Below are 27,334 nucleotides of genomic sequence, written 5' to 3'. Positions count from 1 at the left end.
TTTGCCATATCATCTTTTTAGGGAAACTGAGACCAATCCCGGTGTGAGAAGCAGATGCTCCGGATGGAAGGGACACTTTCAAAGAGTCTGAGAAGCCACTTTCTCTGCTCCCATCGCAGACACTCATGGGAGGAGATTGGGGGGGGGGTGCCGAGGAGTCTCTTGGAAGTGCAGCTGCAGCCCAGACGGAGACATCGTGGCATCTACCGTTCCTTGAAGAGCAAAGGGCCGCCGGCCGATGTGTCCGTCCTGAAAGGTGGCCATGCGCCCGTCTGTAGTATCTCCTCCTTTGCTGGCAAGGGATGGGGCTGGTCTGGTGGAGAGAGCTCCTCTGCCTATTTCACATCGGGCGAATTTTAGTATATTATTAAAAGGAGGTGAAAGATTCTACATACGCTCCTCTCCTTTGCACCTTTTTCCTTTCATTTTTAAAGTGAATAAAAAAAACCTTTACGCCAAGATGGTGAAATGAGTGCTTATTTACCAGAATAACAACTTTCAGGATAAGAAATGATAGGAAGAGCTGACCTCAAAGGATCAAAAAGCAACGTTGCTATGAACGCTTGGCCGCCACAAGCCAGCTATGTGTAGAGGTTCCCCACTGTATAGACCATATTTTCCAGTGTTATAAAGACTGTTTGAACCAGCAAAACCATTTTAAGTCTTTCCTTTTGCCTTGGCCAATGAAGATAAATAATCCCAGGACACAGAACTGCCACACCGCTTTCCAAAATAGGCATTACAAATGTTTTTAATAAAATTCTTTATAAGTTACAGTTTTATGAACAGCCAGTTCCAGCACATTGAATGAGAGATGGAGTGGGGAAGGGTATGCAGCCCACTCCCTGATACTGACTTGCATTGCAGAGTGGATATGGACTGAAAAGACCCCTTCGGAGGAGAGGAGAGAAGGGGTTGAAATGGATTTCTCCGACCCAGAGGCACGAAACGAAAACCCACACACGCACACCCAAAGCGGGACTGGCCTGGAATGAAGAGTCCTGGAGCCCCTTGCGGTGGAAGAGGCCGGAGGGGAGGGCAGCTGCCGTTCACTCCAGGGCGGCCATCAGGAGATGCAACTCCCGGAAGGCGCTCCCGTGGCGCCCGCTCAGCCCTGATTTGTTCTTGATGATGTTGCTGATGTTCTTCAGCTGCTTGTAGCAAAGGCGGCACTTGTGGAGCCTGGGTCAGAAGAGGAGGAGAGGCACAAACATCTTGAATACAAAAGGGCTGGGAATCCTGGAGCTCTCTACATTAAACCTCTGGATGGCGTAGGCAATTGCACTGAATGCTGGGCACTGAAGTTCACAGTTGGGAGGGTTATATGGTCCCACCCCGCTGTGTAACATTGGCACTTTGGAGAAAGAGACAGTCTGCTCCTGAGGCCAACCTCTTCCTAATCATTGGAGCCTCAACAGCCATCTGCTCCAACCCCACAGCCAAGCAGTGCTCCACACCAATATATTTCTGGGAAACCCCCCCACATTTTTGGGAGGGGGGGCGGGAGAGACGTTTGAAGCAGCAGCTGCCAGACTGAATCAAGAACTAGATCAATGCAGCACTATAAAGAAAAAAGGGTACTTCATGTGTGTGTCTATGTGTCTTCTAGTATTCTATTCCAAGCCAAGAGAAGCCCAACACTTTTTACCCTTCTGCCCCCAGGTAGATAAATTCAAACAGGTGTGAGAAATTCCAAATATTTAAAGTAAGGTGCTGAGTCTTTCAAAATTTGATAGCTTAGTGTTAACCGGAGTGGCTGGGGAATCCACACATGCCAGGAGACCCCCAAAGATTTGCAGCATACATGACTGCAAAAGCCCAACACTTCTATCCCCACAGAGCTTTCAGTGTGGGGCAGGGGAGCCCCAATGCCACCCCTCCGGCCAGAAGGGTACCTACCTCTCCTCTCTGGAGATGTCTACCCCGACGGAGGGTGGCGCAGCAAGGATGTCTGTGATCAGGGGGAGAAACCTTTGCAGGATCAACTTTAGCGAAGTGCAGCCTGTCTGGACATAACTGAGAGGAAAAAGGGGGAGAGTCAGACAGGGAAGGAGCTCTCTCTGATAAAATGCAAGAGGAGAAACTGGGAGGGTTAAAAAGACAGCACCAGAGTCCATTGTCCTTCCACCTCACTCTGTTTCAGCTTATCTCTTTGTGTCCATGAAGGTGTGGGTGGCCGTATGGAGGGCGTCTACCCCAAGGATTGAGCATACTATCTGTCCAGAGTGGCCAGAGAGAGCAAGGGAAACCACGTCTGGGCAGATGAAGTGTCTTTGAAACCTTGGAAGGCTGCTTTTTTTGATACAGCATAAGGTCTCTTAATCTGAATTGAGAGCAGTTCCTCCCATATGATCCTTATTACCCCCAGCTGTCCACATCCCATGCCACAATTATGTTCATGGAGAGGCAAGCAACTACTCAGCAGAGAAGCACAAGCAGAATGAGCTTTCTGGGAGACGCACCTTTCATACTTGCTTTGCAGAAGTTTCTCTATCTGAGGCAAGATGACGGTGCACAGATCCAGTTTCCAAAGGGACCTGAAAAGGAGGGAACTGATTGCATCCAGATCTGTTTTAACTGGCTTTGAACTGCCTTGTTTGAAAGTGTCCAATTCTATAATATGCTTTAAGTCTGATTAAATTGTTCTTACAGTTCTAAAAAAATTAACGTTCAGTTTAAAGTACCCTACCCTGAGATCCTTGGATAAAGGGAGGGATATAAATACTTTAATTAATAATAAACAAGGTCAATAAACCATTGATAAAGGATGCAGCTTTGCTCCAAAGAACCCCCATGGAGGCTCCTTTGCTCAGCCCATTAGACAGCCCCAAATACGATGTGCCAGCCAAGTGCCTCCCTTGGGTTCCTCACACTCATCCACCTCCCACCAGCCCCAAACATAAATGGCCATGAGATCAAGCTTTACATGCCAACAAATCAACTGCACCCTACAGTTCACAATGTTGTTAAGTCACTCTCCCCATCCCATGCCTTCCACCAGAGTGGGACTCACGGCTTCTGGTTGACGATGTTCAGGAGATCCACAACAACAGAAAGGTCATTGATGGCTACAGCCGCGTCCACAGATGTCTGAAAAAAAGCAACAGAACAAAGCAGGATTTGGGTGAGTCTCCTCTGGAGCCTGATGTCCTGGATCCCTCTCACAAGAGTCAAGCAAGATCTCAACAGAGTTCAGTATAGCATAGATACATCAGGCTTGGCCCTGCCCTTGGACAAAACTAAACCTCTTACAGGCCCCAATCCTGCTCTCTGTGCCTTTGCCCAAAACTCCCTTCTCTGCCTAGAAAGCCAAGCACCTTCTCCTCTCATCCCGCCACTAGAGAAAAGGCTTGCCTTGATGTCTCCAGTGCTCCACACGGCTCTCACGGTGTCCAGGTTCTTATGGCGGCTGGTGAGCACCACGCACATGGTCTCATGGCCCTTTCTGATCTGGGACACAGCCTCCTCATCGACAATTTCTGCCAGGCTTTGGTTCTTCACGGCCTGAAAGCAGAAAGACAAAATGATACACTGGACACTTACCATGGAGGTATAATTCTGGGCTGGGAAAGAGAAAAGCAACCCAAACAAGATGGGTTTCTCCCTATCACTACCCAGAGACAGGCCGAAACCACACAATAACCAACTGAAGATGATGGATGCTTAGGGTGTTACTAGTCAGATGTGCCAGCTTGTGTCCTGGCCAAGCTAAACAAAGATCCAGAGAGACAGAAGGAAAACAATAAGAAAAATATACCCAGCAAGCAGAACACCTCTAGAAAACAAGGATGGAAGAGATTCCTCCTCTCTACCAAGCCAGAATGAACCTTCACAGTAAGTATCCAATATGTCATTCTCTGGTATGGGAAGAAAGGAGGAATGCACACAGTCCAAAGTGTTTGGAGGGCACTGGTTTGACCGATTCAAGCCTCTCTAGATCTAGGTGGAGGGCTGCCATTTGTCCAGAAATCCTTCCCACCCCAACAGAAATGTGTGCTGTGTCAGGGCCTAGTCCTTCATGGAGCTAGTAAAAACCAACACAAAACCCAGAAGCAACCAGATACATCCAATAAAATCTGCTGCGAAGGAGAGACTGAGTCCCAGCATGTATGTTTTTTTTAAAAAAGGTCTTACTCCACAAATCAGTAGCCAGCAAAGAGGCCAGGGCAATGGCCAGCGAGACTTTCCCTATCCCTCCATCCCATCAGGTGAACCAAAATTTCTGTCCCCAGCAGTTTCCCTATAAAGCAAGGCACTTACTGGCAAAAAGTCAGAGGCCTTCAGCCCAATGGGCTCGTTGCGGGCAGCGGGGATAACGGCTGGTTCTGTCCTGGCCACGGGGGTGGAGGAGCTGATCGGTGGCCTCTGGATGGGGTCAGCCTGGAGCAGGGAAGCAGAGACACACTGGGCTCTAAGTGGCCAGAACACACCTGGAGAGCTGCTTGCAGCAAGTGGGGCTGCCTCTGCTCAAACCCATCTGACAATAACAGGAAGGCTTAAGCCTTCCCCTCCCACAACAAACAGCTGATCAGGTTGCAGTCCAAGAAGACTTCCCTCAGCTCAGGATAAAAAGCAAGGACCGCAAGGTACGTACCTCCTCTTGGCTTGGCGCTGGGGTTGGGATGTCCACAGCCTGGCTGGGCCTGGAGGCTTCTTTGGCAAGCGGGGCTTCTGGGGAAGAGAGAGGAAGAGTGTGTTCTCAGTGTAGGAGTGCGAATCATGGGCAGCCCCTGGATGTCGCTGGACTGCAGCTCACAGCATTCCTTGCCATGGGCTGAGGGACTGATGTGAGCTGCAGTCCAACAATAATACTTGATGGGCCTCAGGATTCTTTGCTGTAGAGGTAACTGACAGCCATGTAATGTCAGGAACCCAGTGGCTCCTTTGGCGTCCTCTCTCCATTCCCAACTCACCATCTTCTGGAGGTGCGGGAAAAGGCTCACTCTTGTGTGGTGGAGTTCGAGCTGCAAGAGGGGAGAAAAGCACAACCTCAGATTGTGCTTCTCTTACAAAAGTTACACAAAGCAGTAGAGCACCCAGTGGCAGGAGTCCAGCAAGGGACACATTCTCTTCTGTGACAACAGTAACCGCATAGGCCGCTCCAATAATTAAGAAACTTGGCAAATAAACCTTTCTCTCCCCAGTTCATTGACTATTTTATTATGTTTATTATTCTTTCCTACACCTCCTTTCATGAGACACAAGCACACCTGGTTGTTGCAAATGGAACCTGAGGATATTGCAAGCTGAGGTGCAATACATCCAACTGACTGAATATGATAGGAGGTACTATATCAGAGTGGACAAAGTGTGACCGTAGGTCCCACTTTTGTGGGCCCTGAAGCCACAAACACCTCCATTAATTTTTTTTAATTGACAAATTTTCAGGCAAAATGTGCCCAAAGGCAGGAGGAAAAGAGGAAAACTTTGTACCAGATGGAGAGATTCAACCAAGGAAGTGAAGGGTGTCCCGAGTTTGCAAGACCTGAAAAGGGCAGGTTGAGGATAGGGGACCTTCCAGGTCTCTCAACCAGAGGGGGACCATAAGGCAAAGCCAACCTGACACACATAACAACTGTGAGCGAGAGAAGCCAAAAGTTCCAGAAGCCCCACTGCGTGACTTCCCAGCCCCCAAAGCACTCACTGATGGAATTCTTTGGCTGGAAGATTTCCTTGTAATCTTCTGCATTCTGGATCTCTGCAGTGGATTCCTTGTCTTCCCGGTCATCCTCGCTGCTAGGGCTGCGTCTCTCGCTTTCAGAGTTGTGTTTCACTCTGCAACACGCGAACACAATATTCTCCCAGTTCAATCTCTCACCTTAAACCAGTGCCCTCCAAATGCTTTGGAGTGAAACTCCCATCAGCCACAGCTAGCTGGCATTGTGGAAGCTGAAGTGCAAATCACTTGGAGAGCAGAGCAATGATGAATCCTTTGGCATTAGGCGCCCCCAGCCCTCATTTGACCGTGAGGAGTCTTACCTCTGGGGCTTGCTGCATGTGGTGGAGGGCCGTTCGTAGATGCGTCGGAGGGAGGAGCCCACCGGTGGGGGATGAGCGAGGGGCTTGTCATCCCGGATCAATCCGTGCAGACCAGACCCACATTTGGTGATGCGGTTGAGGTCCACCACAAAGGAAGAGACCAGGCTTTGTGTGAAAGATACGCCAATCTACATAAGAGAAGGCACACTCTTGAATTTCAGGTCATATTTGAAGATCAGCATTTAAAAAAAAATGTAATGTCTTAGTGCAAAACAGCTCCATATTGTTTCTCCAGACAACTGCCAAGACCATACTTGGAGTGAACATGAAGCTATGCCTCTGATTAGTGAGACGTAATGAGAGCTTTAAAAATTGTGTTTTTCTTGGACTAAACCTTCTGAAAACCCTCAGTTAGCATGGGAAAAGCCAATGTGGTGTATGGTTTAAGTGTTGGCTACAACTCTGCAGACCAGGGTTCAAGTCCCCACTCAGTCATGGAAACCCAGTGAGTGATCTTGGGCAAAACACACTCTCTCAGCTTCAGAGGAAGACAAAGCAAAAAACCCTTGGAGCAAATCTTGCAGAGAAAACCTCGTGATTGGTTCACCTTAGGGTTGGAAATGACCTGAAGGCACACAACCATAAACAGTAAAAGATACTCAGGGTACATCTGCAAGAAAGCCTTCAAGACACTCACCAGTTGGTTGTTACAGATGGACAAATCTGCTACCTTTCCCCAGTTCACCAAAACCATGTCAAAACAGCGCTCAGGCTCCCAGCCATAAACACGCATGGAATCGTGGAAGCCAGCATACAAACAGCAGCCGTCCGGATTGAACAGCACACACCTGGGAAAGAGGGAGATAAGTTGGAAATGACTTGAGGACACATAACAAAATGAAAACACATTTAAAATATTCCCATTTGGATTTCAACTTCCACAATCCCTGCTACTGGGGAGAGTTTCAGTCCAATGCATTTGGAGGAAAAGCAGATGCTGTCACCACTTCACACAACCTGTGGCACACTGACCTCACTGGGGTAGCCTCCTCCTCAATGCAGCTCACAACCTGGAACTTCTCCAAGTCCCAGAACCTGATTGTTCTGCAAGGCAAAAAGAAAATAACAGAAGTCTTAAAAGCCACAGCCCGGCTGGACAGATTATCATACATCCTTGAACAACAGGGAGGGACTTAAAGATGAAAGCTTCCAGAGGCCAGGGTGCCTATGATGTGAGAAGTAAAACATAGGACTTTAAAATTCTCAGAGACCAACATGGAAGCAGGGAACCTCTCTGTCTAAGCTGCTGCGTTCCAAACTAGCTGGACTTTTCAGAACAGTGTGTTTGAAGCAACTCCACAAAGACAAATAACAAAATGGGAGACATCATGGAACGCTTTGCAACACGCAGGATGATGATGATCTTTGTAATTTCCCCATGTACTGGGAACGCAGGCCTCCTTTTGCAAACCCAGGTTCCAAAAGATGGTGATGAAGCAGCCCCAGGAGTTTCCCCAGTCAGAAATTACAAAGATCATCAGTCACTCTGGCCGGTTACACACCGGCACTTTAGTGCGTGATGAGCACGCACTAGGATTACAAAAGGGTGGTGCTTCCGCACCGCCCTAACCCTAGTGCGTGCCTCTAGACAGGGCGGCGCGGACGTGACGTCCTCAATCCACGGCAGGGTGCCTAGGGCGCCCTTTCCGCGGACCAGGAAGGAGCTCCGTTTTGGAGCTCCTTCCTGGTCCGCGGCGCCGCTTTGCTTCGCTGGGTGCAGCCTTCAGACGGCTGCGCCCAGCGAAGCAAGGGAGAAAGGGGCCAAGCGGCCCCTTTCTCCCCCTCCCCGCCGCCGCAGGGTGTCCTTAGGGCTTGAAGCCCCAAGGACACCCCTTTTCAGGCTGCGGGGAAGCGGCGTTTTGCTGCTTCCCCGCAGCCTGAAAAGCGGCGGATTGGGGCCTCAGCGGCTGCCGGTGTAACCCCTGAAGCCCCAATACTCCGGGGAAAGGGGCGGGTCCACACCGCCCCAAATGGGCAGTCTATAACCCGCCCCCGTTTCTAACACTGCCATCACCAGTATGGATATTTGCAACACAGAACAAGCCACAGGGCATCCTTTCTGGTGTCCTCGCTTTCTTGGCCACGGCTTTACCTGTCAGAGCTACCCGAGGCCAAAAGGTACTCGTTGGGATGGAATTCAACGATGTTCACTGGTCCTGAGTGCCCCTTGAACTCAAACATGATCTTCCCAGCAGCCAGGTCCCAGAGCTAAACAGAAATAAACGTCAAGCATCAAGCAGCCCATTCCTGGCTTATTCAAAGGTGTGGGGGGGTTGATGCAATATGGGAGTGGTTGAAACAGCCATGGAAGGAATGTAGGTGGGTTGCCAGAGAGGATTAGAAAGCAACTGTGTTTGTACCTTCACTGTGTGATCCTCTGAGGAAGATGCCAGCCATTTCCCATCTGGACTGAATCGGAGGCACCGGACTGCTTGCGTATGTCCCTGCAAAGTCAACACTGAGTCAATTGCATGCTTGGAACAGCTGGATACTTTTCAGAAAGTAAGAATGACAGCACATCAGTAGGCCTCATGCAAAAAACATGAAGGCTGAGTAGGCTGGTTGCGTCTAAATTCTGCATGGATAAAGAGCAAGAGAAAAACCCATTTGTTCCTGAACCAGCTGCACAGGCAGAGTAGTAAGGGGTAGAAGAATATCTCCCAGGGGTGGCAGTGCCTTTCATCTTACCTTGTACCTGAAGACACAGCCTTTTCTTCTCACATCCCAAAGCTGCATGAAAGGAAAAAATGCAGATTTTTTTTTAAATGAGAACATAAGAAGTGTCCTGAACAGTTCTCAAGGCATCTGCCTGACATTAAAAAGTCCAGGGATACTGTCTGGAGCTGAATAACATTCTTCTAATTGCACACAGCCCCCAAGTAGGTGCCACAGAAGGAGACTGGGGTCACAATATTGGAAAAGCCCTATGAAAAACACTCCTTTTCCATGTTCAAGATAATCATAAGCCACAGGTGCAAATATGATTCCGTTTCCCACCTCAAGATCTCTAGGCAACAATGGAGGAAAAAGACAGGCTGGTGAAACAGTTCTGTCCCTTTCTGATACTTTTATGAGGTGCTGGAGGAATACAGATTGCAGTTGCATGTCTGAATACAACTGGTAGGCAGATGGATAAAGTAAGCTGCCTACAGATCACCCTGAAGTGGAAAAATTGTGCTAGGATGTGTTAGAAACGTGCTCAATAAGATGCATTTGGCCATGTGAGGTTCAAGAGGACCAAGCACAAACACTAGAAACACCAATGAACATTAGCAAGTGGGCTGATGATGTTTTGAGACCATTGCTTAAAGAAGGCTGCATTTCCCAGCGTAGATGCTGGGCAGTGAGGAGAAAGGCATTGTGAAGGTGTTACCTTAATGTTGGTGTCCATGGATCCTGAAGCTACAAAACCTCCAAAAGGATGGAAGTCGAGGCTGCAGATATTGGCTTTGTGGCCCATTAATGTACGGAGAACTGGGTAGAAAAGCAAGGGAAAGGGGGGGGGGGCGGGATGGAGAAAGAAGGATGACTGAAATCAGGCAGACAGCTTGGGGCCTTCCAGATGCTCTTCTGCACCACAACCTTCAGTCCCAGCATCCCTTAGCACTTGCTATTCTGGTAAGAGACGATGGGAGTTTTAGTCTTGCAATCACTGGAAAGCAACATGTCCCCTGCCCCTCGTTTAAAAGGAACTAGCACCTTCCTTCCATGGTTATTTCAGCCACTGCCATACTACACCAACCCCCCACACCTTTGAATAAGCCAGGAATGGGCTGCTTGATGCTTGATGTTTATTTCTGCACCAAAGAAACTGCATTTTCCTTCGTCTCTGTCAGCAGACAAATGTTAGGTTTTCAGCCTTCAACATGGAAGGTCTATTAGTGAAAAGGTGAAGGAAGAGGTGTCCCTGAAGTCTATGGAGGAAACCAAGCATTCATTTGTGAAACCCAACCTCGAAAAAAGGTACAAGAACTAATGATGAACCTACTTTTGGCAGCTTCCAAGTCCCAGATGCGAATAGAGCCTGACTGAGATCCGGCAACAATCAGCTCCTCATTCGTATTGATCTTCACACTCTCCACTGGCGTTGTGTGACCTGTCAGACTCTGGACAATACAAAAAAGCCAGCAGTGAATTAAGCAAAGACCCCTCAGCCTCAATAGCAAAATAAGAACACAAAATGAACTTCAAGGGGTGTTAAGGCGAATGCCACAGCCCAATCTAGCCACAATGAAAGGAATGCTTCGGGGAGCCAAAGTCATCCAGGGCTGCTTTCCTCCCCTCTTACCCCCCCAGCAAAGATAAATCAGCCAGTTCTTACCATAATACAGTTTGGCTTGTTAACGGACCAAATATTAACCCGGCAGTCATCTCCACCAGTCGCCATGAGCCGGCCTGAGCTTTTGCCCAGCACAAGGCAAGACACATTGCTTCTGTGCGCAGTGATTTCCTCTGCACAAGAAAGCAAACACAGCCATGAAGCCCATATTCTGGTACATGTGTGTGTGCCTCCTCAAGTCCTCTCAACCTAAAGCAACCCCATGAATCTCCTAGGCTTTTCTTAGGAAGGGAATCTGCCTAAGGGGAAATGAAAGCTGTTTTCCAAAAACCAACAACCAAACATTCACTAATGTCTCAAATAAGTGGTCAAGAGATAGACTTTCAAGTCAGATTAAATGTTCCCCAAGTGGGCCTCTCCATAATAATCCTTGAATATGCCAATAAATGCAATCAAGTGTATGCTAGTACTAATGTGGCAAGGTGGTTTTGCCAGTTCCTTCCTCTGACATACAGTAGCCTCCGGCATCTGGTGTTCCCTGGTGGTCTCCATCCAAGGACTAACCAGGGCTGACCTTGCTTAGCTTCCAAGATCAAATGGAATTGTTACCTTCAGGGTATTTAGGCCCTATTGGTCTGTTTATTAACACTTCCCTCCCCTTAGACACAGGCAGGCACTCTGCAATCCAGTAAACATGGAGCTACTTCTGTTGCATATTTCTCACACACACTTTCTGACTGAGATTCTGCAGCCATAGATACACGAATCAGCCCCAACTGACACAGAAGGAATCCTGAGTTTTCTAGTACAAGACTGTGCATTTTAAACAAGGGATCCCAAACATCAGCGGGAGCAAGGGAAGAGTTTAGGTTTCATAACCATTTGGAGACATCGCAGCAAGTCAGCCAGACGTGACAAGTAGCAATTTCTCTAGAGAAGCACCCAATAGGCAAGCATCGGAGGGCTTCCCAGGGATGCCTTTGCTAAATCAGCCCTCAGAGCAGTGTCCCTCCAAACCACCAGCACCTTTCAGTAGCCTTGGCAAAACAGATGGCCCCAAAGTGGTGGCACCTTTCAGTGCCCTGATATGGTGCTTTCCCATCTCTAAAAGACACAGAAAAATGCTGCTCCTTTTAGAGCTGGCAAAAAGGCATCCTTGCCACCATGGTGGCACTTTTTGGCGCTCCTTTTGCCCGCACCAAAGGAACGCTATAACACCGCTAGCCATCCAGTCAGGCGGTTGGCGTGACACCAGCATGGGGGGCCATCATGGCATGCATCATCCAAACACCATGCCCCCATGCCGCCGCTTCAAGCCGGTCTGTACAGCCCCTAAGTACACCTATTTCCTCAGGTCCTAATAGCCTCTGCTGCAGTGAAAAGGCTAGCAAAAGGGGAGGAACCAACAGGAAAGGAGTTGCAGCGTTTGAGACTCTGGGAGAGGAACCAAGATGGAGGGAAGCAGAGTCTGCCAGCGCAGAAGAGATGCCCTGAAGCCAAGGATGAAGGACTCAACTCACGTAGCTTCCAGGCGGTCTTGGTCGCCACAGCCGCTGCCATTGCAAAGGCTCCTGTGCAGCGCTGGAGGAAACAGTCGCCTTCTTCTTTTCTTGTTCCCACTGCAGAGGACTCTGTTCAGCAGCATGTATGGGGCTCAGTACCCCCAGAGGCCAGGCACCAGCTTTCCTACTGTATTGCAGCAGATTTCGCAATGGAAGTCTTTATAAAAGCACAACACAGGCGGCTTCTCTTGTCCCTGGAGACGAGTCAAGGAGGCAGCTCTAATAATAATCTGGAGAAGAAAGCAATTCAAAGATATAGCCATGTTAATCTGTGGAATCATTATATACAGATCTTGCAGCACTTTTGAGACTCACTGAAAGAAAGAAATTGGCAGCATAAGCTTCCCTAGGCTGAAGTTTACTTCCTCAGATGCATTGCAAAGGGAAGGAAGGAAAGAATGAAGGAAGGAAGGAGGGGAAAAGGAGAAAGCCACCCGTTTGGCTCATAGTGAAGAGAAGCCAGTTAGGAATAGCTTTAAACAAACAAGACTAAAGCAAAGCTGGACCGTTTCCTCATGATGCGCCGACTTCATAATGAGAGCAATAATGTTCTTTTCTTAAGATTTGGGATTTAAAAAGCTCTCCTCTTGGGAACTGCAGTTTTCCAAGAAAGAACCGCTCAAAGCAGAACCATCATCAATAATAACAACAACAACAATAATAATAATTTCTGAATGTGGGACTGGAATTGCACTTGGAAGTAAACAACAACAACAAGAACAACAACTGCAGCCCTTTTGGAAACTGAATAACTGAATGCGATGAAAGGAAGGGATTTTAACTACATGCCTTTGGGGTTTTTGAAGTCTTTCTGTTGTATCTTTAAATTGTACCTTTGACATCATTGAAAGTTTAGTGACAAAGTAACGTTTGGACCTGTTTTCCTTCATTTACGAAGCTGCCTTGACTCCTGAATCAGGGGAAAGGAATGCTGGGCCTTCCAGTTCAAAGGCATCTAAAGAGTGGCAAGGCCTGTACCTGGCTCCCATCATCCCCTGGCCTTCCAGCTAACCTAGCACTCCAACTCCCATCATCTCCCGCAGTCCAGAGGCATCTAAAGAGTGGGAGGGGCCCCAGCCTCGCTCCCATCGTCCTCTGCCCTTCCACCTGACCTTGGACTACAACTCCCATCATCCCACGCTCTCTCCTTCTGCCAGAGACGAGGAATGCTGGGCCTTCCACTGCAGAGACATCTAAAGAGTGACAGGAGTCCTAGCCTCGCTCCCATCGTCCCCTGGCCTTCTACCTCACCTTGGACTCCAAATCCCAGCAGCCCCCACAAAAAGAATGCTGGGCCTTCCAGTTCAGGGAGCCCTAGAGAGAGAGAGGATCCCTAGGCCTTCTAGCTGCCCCCGGACTACACTCCCGGCATCCTCAAGCTCCCACAAAACAAGCCAGAGGCGGGGAGGGATGCTGGGCGCTGCAGTCCGTCCGCAGGGGGAACGAAGGGAGCGCTGAGGCCTACCTTCTCCGCCGCGCTCTCATCGCCGGGCCTTGAGCTGCCGCTGCCTAACAACCGGGGCCCTGGCAACAAAGCGCTACAAAGCGCGCGCCGGGCCGCCCCCCCCCAACGGCCAACCCCGCCCCGCCTCCCCGCTGGCCAATCAGGACGAGGCACCTCCGCCCGCCAGCCACTCACAACCGCCGTTGCTCTCTTCGGCCCGCCTCCTCCAGCTCGGGCTGGCCAATCGCGGCGGAGACCTTAGAGGTGAGGTGCCTAGAGCGACCGTTTCCTGGCGTGAGTGCGCCTCGGGGCAACCAATCAGCGCCAAAGGAAGGGAGAAAGAGGAGGGCCGCTGGCTCCCAGAATCCTTTGCGCTCCACTCCGAGAAGGAGCGGCTGCCATTACCATCCTCCTCCTCCTCCTCCTCCTCCTCCTCCTCGCCACCATGTCGGTGGTTTTCGTGCCGGAGCGAGTGCGGGGCAAGGCGGAGGTGAACCAGGAGACGCTGCGGCGGGTGAGCGAAGGGAGGCCACCCTGAGGGAGAGGCGCCGCTAGGCCTCACTTCCGGTCTCCTTCCTCCGGCCGCCATAGAGACTTCCTAGCGAGTCCTAGAGCGTCGCCGTGTTTACTCCCTAATGGCGCCTGAGTCAGGAAAGCCAGTCTAGGACAGCATTTGACTTCTGTCTCTCGGTCTGCGCCTGCGCTGCAGAAATAAAGCAGCCATGGGACTTTGGGATTTGTAGTTCTGGGAGACGCTTTCCCTTCCCTTTCACAGCAGGGCTCTTGAGGCCACAGCAAAGTACAAATCCCAGGATCCCATAGCATGGAGCCATGGGCTAATGGTCCACTGCAGATGCAGCCTGGGTCAGTGTCAGGAATCCATCCCTTGGAAATTAGGGACCTGTGGTTTGTGGCACCAGAGCTCTCTGACAGAGAAGGCTGGATGTCTCACAAAACTACAGATCCCAGAATTCCACAGCATTGAGCCATGGCAGTTAAAGCGGTGCCAAATTGCATTAATTCTGCAGCCCGGACGCAGCCTGAGTTTGGTCCAAAACACACTGCAGATAGTAATCCCAGTCTGAGGCCGCTTTGTAACTGCGCTTGCTCAGTGCTAGGGAATCCTGGGAATTGTAGGTTTGTTTGCTCAGCCATGGGAACCCACTGGGCCACTCAGCCCATTGCCTTGAGGCATGGCAGCTAAAGCAGGGCCAGACCGGATTTCCGTCGCATGGGCACAGCCTGGATGTATTTAAAGGTAGGGGCTTCAAGAGGGGGCTGTACTGCTTTTAACTGGCCAAGGACACCCCTGCCATAGTTTTGCCACGAGTCGGGAATGACTCAAATGCCCACGATGGCAACAACATAATACTTACACATGGGATGAGTGTCAGGGATGTGACTGTTGGTCTTGTTTTCCCTTTTGCCGTCCAGCTCCTTGAAGAGAACGACCAGCTGATCCGGTGCATTGTGGAATACCAGAATAAAGGAAGGGCTGCGGAGTGTGTGCAGTAAGTATCCGCCATCCATTTCCCGGCTTCAGCTCCGTTTTGGCACTCGCCCGATTAAACCCACCACAGAGACTTTCTGAGAGAGAGATGGCCAACATCAGTCTCCGTTCATGGAACCGTGTCACGTCTTGCCCGCACTGTTCTGCGTCTTTCTTGCACCCCAACGACTGTCCAACCCCAAGAAGGGTCCTGGCTGCTGTTTGCGTATTAGAGAGAGCATACAAGCAAGAAGGAAGCAGCTGCTCTCAGGTCAGAAGGGAAGGGAAAAGAGGGTGCCTCACAGATGTTGCCCCCTTTTTTCTTTCTCCTTGAGCCCAAAGTGACCATATCTTAAACATCAGAACTGCCTCTTGCTCTTCCCAGGTCTTCGTAACTGGAAGAAAGGGGAGCTTCAGGTGGAGCGTGAAAGCCTAGCATTCCCATACACACATGTCTTTGACAAGGTTCCCCCGAGACATTCTTGCAAAGAAGCTAATAAAATGCAGGCTAGGCAATGCAACTGCTAAATGGATTTGTAATTGGATTACCAATTGAACCCAAAGGGTGCCCAGCAATGGCTCCTCTTCTTCATCCTGGAGAGAACTGACCAGTGGGCTGCCACAGTTCAAAGCATTTCCTACAAGGCCATCAATGAACAATTCTTGCCCCATGCATCTCACTCATTCAATATCATCTATGTCTTGGATCACTTGTTTCAATTGCTGCTTGTGGCAAAACATTGCCGCTAACACAGCTTCTAATCCTCTGCCTTCTCTTAACAGGCACCAGCACACTCTGCACCGCAACCTCATTTACTTGGCTACAATCGCAGACGCGGCTCCTCCACCAAATGTTGAGAAGACTGTTGTGGAATCATAAGACACGCTCCTTGGCATGAAGGAAGGACGGTGCCTCTGGTGGGGAAAACAGCTGAGCAGTACGCACACAGCCCTGCCTTCGTTCCTTCCTTTTTTGTGTGATCTGATAGCGAATGGCATTTTCTGTAACTTTACCTTTGATGCAGGAAGGACAAATGTGTAATACATTTAGCCTCCGTAATAACATCGCTGCACTGTTTCAGAGATGCCTAAAGGAGCAAATGCGGTTGTACTCTGGTTTCACTATGAAAAAAATTCAGAAACCAGACTGTAAGAAATGCAGCAAGAGAAACCTGGTCTGGTTTGCTGTGTGACTAGTTGCTGCTTTGAGAAGGTTTGGAGAAACTTCTTTTCAGCGCTTCCTGCTGGGAATCCAATGCAGGCGACAGTTCACTGTACTCCTCTTTGTGTTTCCTTGACTTACTTTTAAAAGTAGTACTCTTTCCTAGTAACCAATAGGTTAATTAGTGTCTTCTCTCCCCCAAATTACTGCTGTGGAAGTGCTGGAAGCAAAACTAAATAAAATACTCAAAAATATAAAACTCAAAATCGGTGGTTCTGTGCTGCTTTGGGGCCTGGGGTGGACGTGTATTTCCATTTCATTTTTTATTCATATAATGCACAATGTCATAGCCTAAGATTACCTCCTTGTCTCTCTCCCTGAATATCCTAGTCATGATTCGAAAGTTCCTTTCCAGAATATACTGGAAGACGCCTGGCAATGGGGCTTTTCACTTTCTGAATGGCTTCTAAAGGAGATGGGTAGACAAGTCCCCAAGTCAATCCAGCTGTATTTGCTCCCTGTGTTTGACAAAAGAACGCCTGCATTGTTTGGAACGCAGAGAACCTGGTGTATTGTTGGTTCTTCCTTCTTACAGAAAAACCACAACTTTTATCGGTGCAGGTAGTGATACCTGCTTCTGCTTTGGCCAAGGGGGTCTGGTGGTGTAATTGCATTGAAAGACAGAAAGGCACAGCAACCATTTCTGTCTCTAGCAGAGATGACACACCAAGACACTAAAACATCCCATGTTATTTGTATTGACAAGCAGTGTTGGCATAAAAGAGCCTGCCCTCTGCACTAAAGGAGGGTACACTATCCCCATCCATGACAGAACCATCCTAAGTAAGCTCTTATTTCAAAGTCTAAGTAAGTGGTCAAAGGATAGTGATATAAAACAGGGCTTCACGATAGAACTCCGTGAGAAGACTGTTGAAGCCAAAGTCATATATCATACAATAATCCTCTTCTACTGGTAGAAGAGAACAATGAGAAGAACTGAGATGTGGTGACAATGGTGGGAGGCTTTCCCAAGATGCTTCAGGCTTTTGAGTATACGCTGCTTTGAATTAATCTGATTATCCTCATTTCCAGATCTGCAGGAGGAAAAGTCCCCCCCAACCCAACGCATGGCTTAACAGCCCCCTTCGTTTCCAAATTTAACAAGATATAACCTATTATTAAAGGTATATCTTTAATAAAGCAAATAAGGTGGTGGTGGTGGTTTTACTTACAGGTGCTTTTAAAATTAAAATACAAAATATACAGTTCCAGTTCCAAAAGCATTAGCTACTCAGAGAAGTACGGCAACAAGGTTAAGTTTCTTAAGCACCAAACCCCTTGCTCTTGGCAGTGTGAAACTCTGTACAGCAAGGTCTGGTTGCCAAGTGGAAACAACCTGGGGAAACACAACAGCGTTCAGAAGAACTGGAAGCAGAGGATGATGTAGCACCTACTCGAGAGAAAACGGGCCCCTCTGCGCTTCTGCCGCTGCTGCCCCCTCCAGTTTCGGAAACTGCCCAGCGCTGAGAACGGACGAAGACTGGGGTGCAATCACAGGATAGGGGCTCCGCGCGATCCGACACACATCTGCACTTTTGACCTGAAATCACTGTGGCATACAACTGCAACTGGTTTTAGGGTCCAATATAAAGTGTTTCAATGGCATACTTGAGGAAATTCAAAAACCACTTTTTAGAAGTCACTAACTTTTTAGCAGAACGTACAGAACATTAACAATTTACAGACAGGAAGCCACACTGATTGTGCAAAGCACATGACTGTAAAGTTATGCACAGCAAACAACTCTGTAAACATGGTAAGGATGGGTTGTTGTTGTTTTCAGGAAACATGGTGACAATATCATAAATACAGGCAACATTGGCATCATCCACCAGCACAAAGAGTCACATTCTGGGCTTGCCAAGATGGCCCATTGCCACACAAGCAAAAGGCGCGTCAGCCTGAACTCTACCCGCCACAACATTTAGTGTTGCGTGTTTTTATTTATATATATATATATATTTATATATAATTTGGTATCTTTAATATACACATGTATTTAGTTTGTAGAAAATGAGAACTTAAATGTGCTTTTTTATCTTCATCAAAAAACTATATGCATTTGTAACTAATAACTCATTTTACTTGTCAATGTATTAGAATGATATGACTTAAGAAAATATAAAAATAATATTAATACTGTCAAAAACCTTTATACCAGAAAATATTGTGGTTTATAATTACTCTTTCAAAGATGAAATATGAAAATTTAAATAGGTTTTATAAAGACTTCTCTCACTTCAATGAATATACAATGGGATTAACTATACATGTTTACCTCTGTTTTTAAAATTCAATTTAAGCACCAGTCATTCCCCCCCCCCCCCAGATCCACTTTGGTTGGAAGATAGAGTTCCTAATTCCACAAGTTCACCTATTTAATGGCACATATTGACTGAAAGCAATTACTTTAATCCTTAGCACGACAAAAAAATAGTGTTTTTAGGTATTCTCTCTCTGTTCTGAGCCAGCTCATTATTTTTACACACTAAGTCTAGCATTGAAATAAGACTTTTAAATATTTGCAAGTAGTCCTAACAATTCTTTCATACATTTAAGGAGCACTGTATGGATAATGCCTTTGGCCAAATGTAAAAAGTATCAAGTTGTGTATTCACATGTAGTGTCTGCCACAAGTGAACACAATCCACCTAAAAAATGACTTTATGGAGTGTGAGCGCAGGCTAACGGTGGATCGTGCCCATGGACTGGCCAGGAAACTTGTGGCAGCTATTTTTTGTTTTGCTCCAGCGAAATAACCAGAAAGACCAGTTTCGCCGTCGCTCTTGTACCACTCCTGTGACAAAGTGCACAAGTGTGGTACGTTTTAACGAACGGAGGAAGCATTAAAAAAGCTACTGTCACCTACACAGTCGGAGTGAAGACTTTATAGAAATCTAAACAAAACCAAAACAACAAAAAAGGAGAGTTGAGCAAAACTGCTTGGATTTGCTTTAAAAAATACTCAAAATTCATTTTAGCAAGAAATGGCAACTATAAATCTATATTAAAAAATAGCTATAAAATACAGTGTTGTTGTTGTTGTTTTTCCTGTGGTAGTTAACGTAAGCAGTTTTTTGTTTGTTAGCAGGGTAGTCCATTCCGCTTTGAAAGCGATCACAGTTTGGGGCTGTTGTGTGTACACACCTAACGCCTTGGCACCATTTGCTCAGTAGGGTCAAAAATAACAAGGAGGACGGGGCTTGGGACAAGGACTGAGAGAGAGAAAGAGAGAGAGAGAATCATCGCCACTCAGAAGCTGTCACTCTACAGAACGACCAGAAGAGAAGCACTCACCCCTCGACTGTAAAACAAAGCAAAGGTGTGCCACACCAAAGACTTTGGTCCTGTGCTGCCTCTCTGGCCAGGAACACAAAAACAAGCCAGACCCACCAACCATCAGTACTGGTGCATGTAGGACGGCCGGCGCTCGTGTTTGATGGGGAAAGGTTTAAAGCCCTTGTTCATCGGTTTGTGCTGCGGGGGAGGCAGCGGCGGGGACTGCTGCTGCTGCTGCTGTGTGTAGGCAAAGGTGGAGGTGGAAGAGGAAGAGGAGGCTGAGGAGGAGATCCCTGTCGAAGGGGCGCAGTCGCTGGCTGTGGACCACACGGGCGACTGCAGCATCTGCAGGGTGTCATTCCATTGGCTGGCCGGGCTGCTCATCTGGTACAGAGACAGGCTGGGGCTCGGCAGCGCATGTTGCCACGGTGCTTTCGGAGGCCAGGTTTTGGTTTTGTTGTCCTGAAAGAGACCCACAGCGACAGGACCCCTGAGCTTCTCCCTTCCTGCAAAAACCCAAGGCCAGGGACCACTGCCCCTTCCCCATTACAGCTCCGGAGGGCCAAAGTTATCAGCTCTTGGCGGCCACATGGGGAGATGCTTCCATGCAGGAGATAAGCCCCTCACAAAGCCACCCCCAGGGTCCAGGACAGTGGCTCCCCAAATCTGCTCCTCCAGAGGTTTTGGACTTTAACTCCCAGAAGCCCTGGGCATTTTGTCTAGTTGCCAAGGACTTATTTTATTGTATAGTTTGGTTTTCATTATTGTAAGCCACCTTGATCTTATAGGAGAGGCAGGGTAAAAGAAATCATCATCATCATTATGAAAGCTGAAGGCCAAAAAACCTGGAGGGCCAAAGTTTGTGAACCACTGGTCTAGGGGCACTCCCTGCAACTCTTTGTGTTTGTGTGAAGGCTCTTTCCTTTCAAGCCTTTCAACCCATTTTACAAAATGACCCAGCATGATGCAGTGGTTTGAGTCCCAGACAAGGACTCCAGGAGACCAAGGTTCGAATCCCCCCAGGCCATAGAAACTTGCTGGATGACCTTAGGTCATCTCAGCCTCAGCAATGGTGGCAATCTTGTCAAGGATACCCTAGGAATGAGTTGCCATAAGTCAGAGTTGACTTGAAAGCATATGCCAACAACGACAAAGCCATATTAGATTATTGTGTCCAGGACACTTGTTGATTCAATTCAGAACCAATTCTGCCCCATTATCACATCTGCACCTTGCTTCTCTTAGACCAAAGGAGTGTCCAGCCCTTCACCCTTCTCTGGCTTCACTGAGCAAGATGCTCCATCCCATTTTCCTGTCAACCTTCAAGAGCAGGGGAGGAGCATGGCTTTTCCATGGATCTATATCTCTCCTTCGAGGTAACTGCAGAATTAACTAAATGTGAAGCTTTTTCAAAATGCAAAAGCAGCCTGCCATAAATCTCACAAAAGAACATCAGAGAGACCGCCCAAAGGGAGACCTTGTGGGACTTACCACTTGGGAGAAAGGCAAGCTGACCATTCAAGATCAGTGTGGGACTGTGTTTGCCACTTTCCTTCCAAGAAATCCTTAAAAGAAAAACCAGCTCCAAGACCATGGGAAGGAGCTCTCCGCGACCCACCACCCAGAAAGATACCACTGTATTCCATCTGCTCCTTGCCTGATTATGATCATCCACTGTGGAGAGGAGTGGCGGTGAAGGAAGTGTGCTCGGGTCTTGCTCCCCACTGCTGTGTTTCCTTTTCAAGGAAGGAAGAGGAGAGAAAAAAATCCTGTTAGCTAAATGTCAAGTTCTGTGATAAGAAAATATCCTTTAATGCAGGCAAAACCTGAGACAAATATATCCACTACCAAAATGGAAAGGAGAAGCAAAGTCATGTTCAGCTACATCAGAACCCAGCCACTGCTATGTCAATTGCTACTCTGCTGCTTTTATGGCAGTCAGAAGTCTTCAGATCATAATCTTCATAGAGCTCTCAGGCACCAGCCAATAAGGCAAACAGAGACAATGATGTTGAGGGAAGAGCTGGGTCACACTGCCACCCATGAAAAGTGCAGATCGGCACACTAGCCATGGCATTCAGAGCTGGGGTTTTCACACCTGCAGCAACTCCCCGTGTTTAGCTCCACACCTACTTGAAGCATTGCAGGGAGTCTGTCATCACTCTCTCTAATCATTTGTGGGTTTTTTCCCATTAGTCACTCTCTATGAAAAAACCCTTCCGCTGCGCTTTTGAGAGACCATTAATTTACAGCTGATGGGTCAGACCTTTTCTGCACTGACTTGTAGCAGCCTGCCTGACTCTTGGGGAAACTCACAAGCCAGAGGCATCAAATCCCTCCTGGGCCCAGGCATTCCACACAAGAAAACGGAGGTGGCACAACAGCTGAGAGGGAAAGGGTCTGGGCCCTGTTTGTTTTATGGCCCATCCGAGAGCAAAGGAAAGCTTCTAGACCAGCGGTTCTCAACCTGTGAGTTGTGATCCGTTTGGAGGTCGAACAACTCTTTCACAGGAATCACCTGAGATCATCAGAAAACATATATTTCCGATGGTCTTAGGAACTGAGACACTGCTTTTTTATGGTTGGGGATCACCACAGCATAAGGAACTGTATTAAAAGGTTGTGGCATTAGGAAGGTTGAGAACCACTGTTCTAGACTGTCTCAGTAGGACCTATCTGCAAAAAGTAGCAAAGTCCTCATCCTCCAGCCAGACCAGGGTTGGGAAGGGACTCCAAAGGGACCCTCCTGCTCACCTTCTTTGTTTGACTGCAGCAACAAGGTCTGGCCCTGAGAACATGGAAAACAGGCTGTCTCCGTTGGCTGAAGAAGTCTCATCGCTGGAGCTGGCCGAGTCTCCCTGAGTGCCTGGCCAGCTGCTTGCCATCTCCCTGAAAAAAGGAGAAATGGGGAAGAGTGAGCAAGTGAGCAAGCAAATGACTGAGCACATGAGTGGTATACGCACCTCTAGGTGTTCTGAAATGCTATTGAATTTCACCCATGTTAGGCCTCCTTTGGCATTAACAGTAAACCCACCACAGGCTTAAACTCCCTGTGGAGTTCTCAAAACAGGAGGACACTAAATTGCCAAGGCCAGTATCATCTAGCACTGTTTCTACTGTGGCTTGCTTACACCAGTGGAATTTGAATTTGTAGCTCCACTACAGATCCTGAACACACTCATTTAAAAGCCTCAATGCCAAAGCAGAAAATAACCATATGATGTCTGCATGTGTCAACTTCAGTTTCACAAATATTAAAAAAATGTACAACTTCATTAGTTAATGCTAATGGTACCTTCCCTGTGGCACAATTATAGCACTCTGATTCCACTTTAACTGCCATGGCTCCAACTTATGGAATCCTGGGATTTGCAGTATGAAGAGGCATTAGAGCTCTCTGGCAAAGAATTCTAAATAAGAAAACTACCAGGATTTCTTAGGAAAAAGCCATGGGAGTTACAGGATCAATGACTTTAACTGTGCATCGTGAAAGAAGCCTAAGTTCAAAGGTTGCTTTCAGGGCGGGTTGGAATGGACTGGAAGATGCAGCGGACTGTTCTCCTTACCCTTCGGTGAAATACTCTGGGAAGGGCCAGGTTCTGTGAGGGTCATCAGGATGTGCCCAGTTGCTGCGGGCATTGCTGGGCCGACGGAAGTGCTGTGCTTGCCTTTTCTGCTGCATGGCCTGGCTGACCCCAGCCACATAGCGGGCAAACTCTGGATCAGAGCCAACTAGACAGACAGACAGATAGATACAGAGGTGTTTTTGTACAAGAAATATGTCACCACCTAACAGTCCATTGTTGGCATATTTGGCTGTTTCTGCTACAGTCATCCCCTCCTGTAATCCTTTTAAGCTCAGTAGTCTCTCCCTCAGTGCCTGCACACCCAGATGCACAAAGGAAAACCCAAGTCAGCAGTCGGGAATGTTTGTGTGAGCACTGAATGTTAAGCGCTTCCTTTGCCAGGAAGTGATTTATGGGTAGGTAGGCAGGGATCATGCGCCAGGTAAAGGAAGTCCCAATGCAGCAGCCACACTCCTTTACAACCCCTGGCAGATCAGAGAGGTGGTGACAGCCTCATGCAAAGCATAGGCATGCTCAAGGAGTGCTGGCTCATTGAGAAATTTATTCCATTTAAAAAAAGTTTGAAGATATGACCAGCCTAAACATCAAGAGACACAAATCCAAAGGTAAACACAGGTCAACAATACCCTGAAACCGAGAGCAAGGTAAAAACAATTCAAGCCTAAAAGAAAAAGAAACAGATTTCAGCGGAAAAGAAGGGTCTGTCCCCAGGTCAGGTCAATTTAAGGGGTCCCTCATTCCAGGCAAACTCCCCCAGGGCCACCAAAAGGCTGGAGCCAAGAAGCTGCCCCTGTGGGTTCACAGGCCCCTTGGTTATCCCACCTTGAATCAGGCTACTGCTGCCGCGACAGAACTTGGCAGACTTGTGGAAAAATCAAACCCAGAAGTGCATTCCTGTTGCTAAGAGAGATTTGCTCTCCATCATAAAGAGGGAGCAGACTGAAGAATGTCTGGAGGAAGCAGGTCCAAGGAAGCAAGAGGCCTCTCCTCCTCCTCTGCAGATTACTTTGTCTCCCTGCTGATAACTGGCCAGAGGAATGTTCCTCTTCCCCCTCCTCTGCTTTGCAGAGGAATCCCAAGGAAGAGGAATGTGTCCGGTCCTGTTTAGCCTAAACAAAGCTACAGCCCAGCAAGAAGAGACCACACAGACCAGCTTGCGGGGGGGGGGCGCTAAACTGGGCCACAGGAGAAAGGAGCACTTTCCAAAAGAGTTCAGAAAACCTGACAACAACCCAACCAACAGCATCCCCCAGAAGGCATGAGCATGGATATGAAAGCTGCTTTCTGACTCAGCCACAAAGCACAACCGGTGTGTCCAAGTGACACAGCCCAGGAGGGCAGAGGGAGGAATAATGCTCTACCTGAAGGATGGAAATGTTAACAGTGGGGTCCAAACCTCATTGCTCTCCCTTTGGAACTGGTGCCCAGCACTCCCGGCATCAGCACAGACGCTCACTGGGACTGGCTTTTTACAAAGCAAGCACATTTCAGACTCCCATTCTGCATCAAAGTCATTGCAGTGCTTCGTTATTCTAATAGTTTCTTATCTAGCTATTGCCAGTGTTCGGCATCATCAGAGGAACCTGCCGACAGCAGCAGTATTACAGGCAAGCAGAAAAGGGCAAGCGAAGCAGCCCACGAGGTCCAACATCAGCGTTTAGCGAACACGTTCTTGACACAGCCTGCTCACCCGTGAAAGCAAGGAGACATCTTCTCTGCACCTAGCATTCAGCAGACCTTTTGTGCAGGAAACCCTGGCTAACGTTTCTCCTCCTCCCCACCCGCGCCCACCTTTGGTACCCAAAAGCTTCCCTATCTCCAGTTGTATTTATGCTGTGAAAATTCAGCATAGGAATATGCAGTGCAAGATCCCCTTTCAAGAGAGAGAAAAGGCAAGAAAGCTGAGCTACTGCCACAAAGCGGGGCCAGATGTCTACCTTGCAAACTAGGATCCCTTGTCGTCCATAGAAAGATTGTAAAATTACACACAGCATACTCCAAAGTGAAGGTTTTGCTCAACTAAGTGATCCTGAACATGTACAATTGTACGAGAAGACAAGAAATTAAAACAGGAGGGGAGGGGAGTGGGTAAAATATCCCAGTGCTCCGCCAAGCAAAAAGCAGGGCAGGGTCAGAGGGATCTGCCTGAAGCTGCAGGTGGCAGCAATGACTACTAGAGCCTCAGATTTTCCAGAATTGGGAACTCTCAGCAACTCACCCATGGACAGTGGTCTGCCTTCTATTAGCCTTAGGACAGAAGGGGTGCAAATCCTGTGGCCCCCCAGATCTTGTTGGACTGCAACTCCCAGCACTCCTCACCTTTTCAGGGTTAATGGAAAAGGCAGTCCATCAAACCCATGGATAGCCCCATGATTTCCACCACTGCAGCAGAGGCAAGCAGGAACTACTTTCAATGTGCTCCAGACTGAGTTATCTATAGAGCACAGGTGGGCAAATGGACTGCATGTGAGCCACTAAGGCCATTTCTGCAGTCTGCGAGGCCCCTGGATTCCAGCCACCCCTTCCCTTCTCCGCTCTGAGACCTGCCTAACAAGGGACAGCATTCAGCACGCTCAAGTTAAGCTGCAAGGAACCTGCCACAGACTGTGTTATTTACTAAACAGCCCTAGTTTACACACACACTCACCTGCAGGGTCAAAGGGCAGAAAGTCTCCCAACATCCCAAAGATCCCATCACTTTGGTCACGATTGGGCCAGGTGTTATTCCTCATCCCCTGAGGTTTCTGCCCCAACATCTCCGACATCACATTGTCCATGTAACTGTTCACCAGGCCCAAGCTGTACAGGTCAGAACTCAGGTCCGAAAAGGCATGGCCGCTCCACTGAGGCATATGAGACAATCCCGGGCCGACGGTTTGGGCCGACGGCTGACTAGGACCGGCTGGCCATTTGCCCGGAGGACGCTGCGGTGGCGGTTGTGGCTGCTGTTGGGTCCCAATGGGCTGAAGCAAATGCTGATAGTACTGCTGCTGTGGGGGGCCTTTCTGGGGCGTCTGCTGCTGGGACAGCCCTTGCTGAAGATGGTGCAAAGGGGTGTGAGAGGAAGACTGCGGCTGCTGCTGCACAGCCACCAGCTTCTGTTCTGCCACCGCCGAAGACGAGGCAACCGAGTTCCTTCTCTTCACCAGCGGAGAGGCCTGCTGGGACTTGCCCATATTGAAACCGGAGAGGAAATCAATCACCTCTTGCATTTCTTGGTCGGTTGGCAGCTTCATGCCTTTGGCATCCTTGCCATTTTCTGCTTTGCCGCCATCACGCCTGTCGAGAAGAAACCCGTTGACAACCTGGCTGCTGGAGCTCTGCGGCGCCTGGGATGAGGACTCAACTGCCCTGGGGAAGTTACCAATGGTCAAAATGCTCTGCAGCCGGGCATCTGCATTGCTGGGCATTTTTGCTTTATCCTCTGAGTTGTTAGCTATAAAAAGGGTTTTGGAAGGTGTGCTAGGAATGGTGTAACTCCCGCTGTTGGAAGCTACGCAGGAAGTTTTCTTTGTAAATCGTGAAGTCAGCTTTGAGAAAGTCTTTTGCAGGCCACCAGTCGGCTTGTTTCCATTTCCAGGTGGTAAGTCAATGTGGCCCCCGAAGTCACAAATCTCACGCTGGAGTTGGATCTGAATGCAAGGCAATGCTTGCTCTCTGTTTGGAACAAAATGAAATCTTTATCTCAGGTCAAGCCCTCCCCCAAATCCCTCCCTCCTACAAAACAGACACCTACGCACCTAATTTAGTGCATACATTAACCCATTACGTGCCAGTTTTGAATTCTGATTCTACCCCTCAGTATTGTGTGCATAATTTACATTCTACCACTGCCTCTTCCCAGTCCATGACTTTTGGTTGTGTACTGGGGGCATCCTTGTCAAATACACGCAGAGCTAGGATCAAAGTCTCCAGAAGTCAATATGTGTTTCTACAGTCATGGCACCTGTCTACCAAACCTATTACCATATCAAAGTACCAAATGAAGGTAGTTGGCACATAACTGATTTTAACATATTCATATCTGACTGACCTAGTTTTTCACTAGGTGTTTATAAATAATTTGGCAATCTGGCCCAACCAATTTCCAAGTAATGAAATCAGTTGCCCAATTCCCTGACCTGCCTTCTTTCCTTGAAAAGAGGGAAGAAGAGAACTCCACTCTTTACTCTTCAGTGTAACCACAACCGAGTAGCAACACTTTAGAGCAACTCTCTCACAGGCCTTGGGATCAGGCAACACCCACCTTCCTTCCTTCCATCGATTTAGGTCAAACACTGCAGTATAAAGCACATCTACTAGCCCCAAAGTCTTCTCTGGATCCAGGCTTCTCTGCAGCAAAGACATGGTTGCAGGATCTTCTTTCAAGCACCTTAAAAAAACATTCTTATTAACATATCTCCATGTTTTCAAACGTTACTGATTTGCCCAAT

General features: G+C 48.3%; 4 protein-coding genes across 9 annotated transcripts in view; 2 read left to right on the top strand and 2 right to left on the bottom strand.

Annotated features, from left to right (window-relative positions):
* KIFC3 (kinesin family member C3) overlaps nt 1-459 on the top strand; it is a 40,519-nt gene extending 40,060 nt beyond the window's left edge. For all 4 annotated transcript variants that reach the window (XM_042480775.1, XM_042480778.1, XM_042480776.1 and 1 more), the window contains one exon: nt 22-459. In XM_042480775.1, coding sequence (XP_042336709.1) covers nt 22-47 — 26 coding nt within the window. In that variant the 3' untranslated portion in view covers nt 48-459. The remainder of the gene's footprint in view (nt 1-21) is intronic.
* Nucleotides 460-713: 254 nt separating this feature from the next.
* Nucleotides 714-13,856, bottom strand: KATNB1 (katanin regulatory subunit B1). 2 transcript variants are annotated; one of them, XM_042480781.1, is made up of 20 exons: nt 13,520-13,856; nt 11,839-12,110; nt 10,361-10,491; nt 10,028-10,145; nt 9,413-9,513; nt 8,728-8,769; nt 8,400-8,483; nt 8,132-8,247; nt 7,012-7,083; nt 6,677-6,827; nt 5,980-6,167; nt 5,645-5,775; nt 4,914-4,964; nt 4,595-4,671; nt 4,261-4,380; nt 3,355-3,504; nt 3,014-3,090; nt 2,463-2,537; nt 1,900-2,016; nt 714-1,182 (listed from the first exon to the last, which is right to left on the bottom strand). In XM_042480781.1, the coding sequence occupies exons 2-20, from the start codon at nt 11,876-11,878 to the stop codon at nt 1,050-1,052; spliced, it is 1,974 nt and encodes a 657-aa protein (XP_042336715.1). In that variant the 5' UTR covers nt 11,879-12,110; nt 13,520-13,856; the 3' UTR covers nt 714-1,049. The 2 variants fall into 2 exon arrangements, with proteins under 2 accessions (XP_042336715.1, XP_042336717.1); XM_042480783.1 differs by lacking the exon at nt 13,520-13,856 and adding an exon at nt 13,346-13,464.
* Nucleotides 13,705-16,241, top strand: SS18L2 (SS18 like 2). The gene is made up of 3 exons (XM_042480784.1): nt 13,705-13,838; nt 14,759-14,835; nt 15,597-16,241. The coding sequence occupies exons 1-3, from the start codon at nt 13,770-13,772 to the stop codon at nt 15,691-15,693; spliced, it is 243 nt and encodes an 80-aa protein (XP_042336718.1). The 5' UTR covers nt 13,705-13,769; the 3' UTR covers nt 15,694-16,241.
* A 919-nt stretch (nt 16,242-17,160) lies between these two features.
* GARRE1 (granule associated Rac and RHOG effector 1) overlaps nt 17,161-27,334 on the bottom strand; it is a 51,466-nt gene continuing 41,292 nt past the window's right edge. For both annotated transcript variants that reach the window (XM_042437567.1, XM_042437566.1), the window contains exons 9-14: nt 27,148-27,273; nt 25,549-26,558; nt 22,881-23,046; nt 22,069-22,203; nt 20,972-21,050; nt 17,161-19,776 (exon numbers count right to left, since the gene is read on the bottom strand). In XM_042437567.1, the coding sequence (XP_042293501.1) occupies nt 19,435-19,776; nt 20,972-21,050; nt 22,069-22,203; nt 22,881-23,046; nt 25,549-26,558; nt 27,148-27,273 (1,858 nt within the window). In that variant the 3' untranslated portion in view covers nt 17,161-19,434. The remainder of the gene's footprint in view (nt 19,777-20,971; nt 21,051-22,068; nt 22,204-22,880; nt 23,047-25,548; nt 26,559-27,147; nt 27,274-27,334) is intronic.

The sequence above is a fragment of the Sceloporus undulatus genome, chromosome 8 (genome assembly GCF_019175285.1).
Source record: "Sceloporus undulatus isolate JIND9_A2432 ecotype Alabama chromosome 8, SceUnd_v1.1, whole genome shotgun sequence".
Taxonomy (NCBI): domain Eukaryota; kingdom Metazoa; phylum Chordata; class Lepidosauria; order Squamata; family Phrynosomatidae; genus Sceloporus; species Sceloporus undulatus.
The sequence above is the reverse complement of the archived record's forward strand: the minus strand, read 5'-3'. Positions and strand labels throughout refer to the sequence as shown.